The sequence below is a fragment of the Penaeus japonicus genome, unplaced genomic scaffold (genome assembly GCF_977035675.1).
Source record: "Penaeus japonicus unplaced genomic scaffold, GWHDUDI00000001_assembly GWHDUDI00000037, whole genome shotgun sequence".
Lineage (NCBI taxonomy): Eukaryota > Metazoa > Arthropoda > Malacostraca > Decapoda > Penaeidae > Penaeus > Penaeus japonicus.
This window is the reverse complement of record NW_028234439.1, coordinates 26,669,775-26,674,420: the sequence shown is the minus strand read 5'-3', so window position 1 is coordinate 26,674,420 and position 4,646 is coordinate 26,669,775. Positions and strand designations below refer to the sequence as shown.

At 38.2% G+C, this 4,646-nt stretch overlaps 2 protein-coding genes across 2 annotated transcripts; one reads left to right on the top strand and one right to left on the bottom strand.

The window, feature by feature from the left end:
- Positions 1–625: 625 nt before the first annotated feature.
- LOC147467356 (uncharacterized) lies at positions 626–1,526 on the top strand. Its single transcript, XM_086532679.1, has 3 exons — positions 626–747; positions 888–962; positions 1,084–1,526. Exons 1-3 carry the CDS (start codon positions 736–738, stop codon positions 1,429–1,431), a joined length of 435 nt encoding a protein of 144 aa, XP_086388805.1. The 5' UTR covers positions 626–735; the 3' UTR covers positions 1,432–1,526.
- A 2,293-nt stretch (positions 1,527–3,819) lies between these two features.
- LOC147467355 (pupal cuticle protein Edg-84A-like) lies at positions 3,820–4,583 on the bottom strand. The gene is made up of 3 exons (XM_086532550.1): positions 4,572–4,583; positions 4,358–4,432; positions 3,820–4,241 (listed from the first exon to the last, which is right to left on the bottom strand). The coding sequence occupies exons 1-3, from the start codon at positions 4,581–4,583 to the stop codon at positions 3,921–3,923; spliced, it is 408 nt and encodes a 135-aa protein (XP_086388676.1). The 3' UTR covers positions 3,820–3,920.
- Positions 4,584–4,646: the final 63 nt, after the last annotated feature.

The following is a 4,646-nucleotide window of genomic DNA, read 5'->3' as shown; positions in this document are numbered from 1 at the left end:
TGGTCATATAAGTATGCTATATCCTTAGAGAATATAAATATAATAAGTTGTATAAATAAGCAGGTCGGAAGGTTAAAAGCTCAAGAGAGTCTACAGATAAGATCAACGAAAAATGTTAGATTGATTGGAAACCGACACTCTAGAAGTGATAGATAAGAATAGAAACTGTATGATGGTCTTATTTTTCTAAAAGCTCTAACATAATTTAGATGAAATCCTTAGGTTAAGATTACTTACCTTTAGTGAGATTTCTAATGCTGAGATTCTATATGTTGCAATTTGGTGCTTACTCCATAAAGGAATGCTGGTTAAGCAAGCCCATGTTCAGCATAGGTAAATGTGTGTATTGATGTCTTTAAGTGGCTGTACCAAATATCATTTAAATGCATATTGGGATGTGTTATGTTTTGTGTGCCTAATATGGTGTTTGTGCGTGTGTCTGTTTGAGTGTTACCATGTGTGTGCTTTCGCACGCGAGAACGAGTGTGTTTGCTTATACGTAAGCGACAGCGCACGCGCGCGCGCGCGTGTATGTATGTATGTGCTAATGACTTATACGATATATACAAACTGTTATAGTTCTGCTATCAGCTCCAACCCCGCCCAGACTTTTTGAAACAAATGTAAAAAAATGACCTTGAATGACCTTGCGCCACGTTTGCACCGATGCAGAGGTGTATATAATGTTCAGCAAACAGGTGGCAGGTATCAGTAGCTTCTGAAATTCTATTCAACATGAACGCTAAGGTAAGCAAACTTATTGTTTAAGATTTTATGTCCACGACCTCTTAATATTCACTGCTTTAAGAATTCACTGCATTTATATAGAATTTATGTTTCTCATACTGCAAAATTCTCCCCCATCATATTAATAATTCCTTTTTCAGGTTTTCATCCTTCTGGGTCTTGCAGCCATTGTTGCTGCTGATAGCTTCGAATCCTACGAATACCGACCACCACAGGTTAGCCACTTCATGCATAGATAATATTCTGTCATTGATTAATGTTTTGACAATTTTGCATCTTTGTCATGTCTCGCCTTCACGATATCAATGAACAACTTCTTTACGTTCTCTGAAACAGAGACGCTATTCCTCTGAGGAATCCTACGAATCCGGAGAGGCCAAATACGACTTCGACTGGGCTGTCAGGCACGAGGATTCAGGCAACAACTTTGGACACCAGGAAGCCCGTGACGGCGATCACACTCAGGGATCCTACTACGTGCACCTTCCCGACGGCCGCCTGCAGACCGTCAAGTACTTCGTTGACGGCGACTCCGGCTACGTGGCCGAGGTCAACTACGATGGCGAGGCTCGTTTCCTCCTCCTTTCCTCCTCCTCCCTCCTCCCCGACTCCTACGAGTCTGCTTCCTTCGAGTCTCGGGAATACAGGCCACGATACTTCTATGACTCCAACGAGTCAAAGTAAAGGATTCTACTTTCATCAAACGTCAGGATATGAAGGCTTTTCAGTGAAATCTTATTTATGTATTTATGTACAAATGTAATAAATCTGCATAGAAAGTTCTGATTCATTTAGATTATATTCCGAAAATTTTACAATTCGTTAATTTCAAAAGAAAAGGAAAAAAAATGTAATAAATAGTACTGCGACTATACTGGAAGCATTTCTATTTTGAAAGAAATATAGATACAGGAGATTATGCATCTATCTTGCCTGAAGGAAAATAGTAGTTATGAAATAGGACCTCTAGAATTTCTTAAAGGTTAATGAATTAGCAAATACCCTCCCTAAAGCCTATTAGTTTTATTCCCTTTGCCTAGTTAAAAGGAAAACTGGTGCAAAAACAAAGGTGTTTCCTTATTCTCACACAAGCCCAAGTTTATATATATCATTGACTACAGGAAATACATTGTCTTAGGAATCGTTTTGATGATAGCATCAACAATTATGCAATCTTATGTGTTCAGGCTTTCAGACCGTGGTCACATTGGCAGAAAGCTTGCGAAAGCGGATTGGATTTAGCTTATTTTTGTGTTCTCGCCTAATAAATTTTCGATAAGTAAGATGAGTGTCTTTTCTTCTTTTATTTATCAACGTGTCGTCAATGAATAAAACAGGAGCCCCGCAGTTGGGGCGACACAAAATAACCACTGATCTCGCGTTGGCCCATGAATGTTCGCTGCCAACGTCTATGAGCTACATTGTAAAGGCGCTGTCACACTACTACTTTCCCGTCAATTTTCCGAAAAATTGTCAATTTTTGAGGGAATTGTCGTTTTTTCTAGTCAGACGATAATTCCGAGTTTCCGCCTGAAACATTTCCGTCGTCTTTTTGGAAAAGCAGACTCAAATCAAGAACTAGATTTTAAAATGTTCGTATTTGTTTTAAATCATTAATGATAATCAAATATTATGAAATTTACTATTCTTGTATATGTCGTAAAATTAACAAACATAAATATGCAAATCTAAATTTTATTTGCATAGATAAAATTTGTTTTAAGTGCTTGACTTCATTGTTTACATCCGTCAGCCGCAGAGCGCGCTATTTTTCCTCCAGCTTTAAAATACAATGGACTGTGCATGGACACGCCCTCCAGAGGAATATTTGATTGAGAATATTTTCTTGCTTTTTCTTGTTACGCTTATCATCTACTAAAACAAAGTCTAGCATAACCGCACACTATCGCTTGTTCGGCGCCTTTGTTTACAACTGCGAGGCGAGTATCGCATTATTAAGCCGATGGCTCCTGGCGGTTAAGCGCCAATTTTTCAAAATTGACGAAAAAGAAAGAAAAAAAATGACGGAAAATATGCTAGTGTGACAGCGTCTTAATAAAACTTCTCCTTTTCAGCCCGCTCGCGTTGCCAGCGTTTTGTCAGCGTGCATGCGGCCTAAAACAAAACGGATGATAGTAGGTGTAAATCTTATTTCACAGAGATGTTCTAACATATATGAAATCGTTACAACATTGACATTTAAATGCGGCATTAGCATACAGTAGATTAGTAGATTACCTCTTTGGTTACGGGGTTTTGTCACTAACAACTTCGCGAAGACGTTTTTAGGATCCTACTATCCTTCCGGAAGGATATCGAGAAGTCCTGCGGATGATTTGGCGTTATAGGCATATTTTCTTGCTTAAATCTCTCTCGAATTATGTAAAGAGAGATTAATCAGTTAATTTGGCACAATAGGTTACGTCGACTAGTTCAGCCAAAATATGCACATAGCTCTCTTCCGTAATCCCACTTCTGCAGTCCCATTCTGACATTAATCTATTACAACATTTGAAGCAATGGAATTAGAAGGCCTCCACGAGCTCACTGCCATTGCGGTCGCGGTCTTAATGCCTAAACACGTGAGATTACATGTTTGTTGACGCTATCAACAAAGCGATAGTTAAGACAATGTGCTTCCTGTAAACAATGATGTACATACAGACTTAAGCTTGTGTTTGAAAAAGGAAACAGTTTTGAGTTTGCACCAGTTTTGCATTTTTACTAGGTGAAGGGAATAAAGCTGATAGTCTCTATGCAGGGTACTTAATGATTCATTAACCTTTAAGAAATTGCAGAGGACCCATTTCATTATTAATATTTTCCTTCGGGGAAAGATGGATGCATAATAACCTACTGTAATTACATAATTTATATATATATATATATATATATATATTTTTTTTTTTTTTTATTATTTTTTTTTTTTGAAAACTGAAATGATTCAACTATAGTTATACTTTTATTTCATCAGATTTTCTTGGTTGTTTTCTATCATTACTTATTTACATTTTTTTTCTTGTAGTTAATGAACTGTATAATTTCTAGGATACTAATCTAAATATCTCAGAACTTGTTCCATAATGCAGATTTATTACATTTGTACATAAATACATAAATAAGATTTCATTGAAAAGTCTTCATATCCTGACGTTTGCTGAAAGTAGAGTCCTTTACTTAGACTCGTTGGAGTCATAGACGTATCGTGGCCTGTATTCCCGAGACTCGAAGGAAGCAGACTCGTAGGAGTCGGGGAAACGAGCCTCGCCCTCGTAGTTGACCTCGGCCACGTAGCCGGAGTCGCCGTCAACGAAGTACTTGACGGTCTGCAGACGGCCGTCGGGAAGGTGCACGTAGTAGGATCCCTGAGTGTGTTCACCGTCACGGGCTTCCTGGTGTCCGAAGTTGTTGCCGGAATCCTCGTGTCTGACAGCCCAGTTGAAGTCATATTTGGCCTCTCCGGATTCGTAGGATTCCTCAGAGGAATAACGTCTCTGTAAGAAAGCGAAATATCAACAAATTGATTCTTAAAAATATAGAAAAGAAAAGTTAATCAGTATGGGCAGAGAAGCGTTTAAATTTACCACTTCACATTTTCAGAATAACCTACCTGTGGTGGTCGGTATTCGTAGGATTCGAAGCTGTCTGCAGCAGCAATGGCTGCCAGACCCAGAAGTATGAAAACCTGAAATAGGAGTTTTTGATATGATGGAAGAGAATCATGCAATATGAGAAACATAAATTCTTTATAAATACACTGAATTCTTAAAGCAGTGAATATTAAGAGGTCGTGGATATAGAATCTTAACAATACGTTCGCTTACCTTAGTGTTCATATTGAATAGAATTTCAGAAGGGACTGATACTTTCCACTCGATTGCTGAACAATATATACACCT

What these genes read in the sequence shown, in the direction of transcription:
- LOC147467355 (XM_086532550.1), bottom strand. An exon ending in ACGAATACCGACCACCACAG is followed by an intron (nt 4,242 to 4,357) that starts GTAGGTTATTCT and finishes GCTTTCTTACAG; the next exon opens with AGACGTTATTCCTCTGAGGA.
- LOC147467356 (XM_086532679.1), top strand. An exon ending in ACGAATACCGACCACCACAG is followed by an intron (nt 963 to 1,083) that starts GTTAGCCACTTC and finishes TCTCTGAAACAG; the next exon opens with AGACGCTATTCCTCTGAGGA.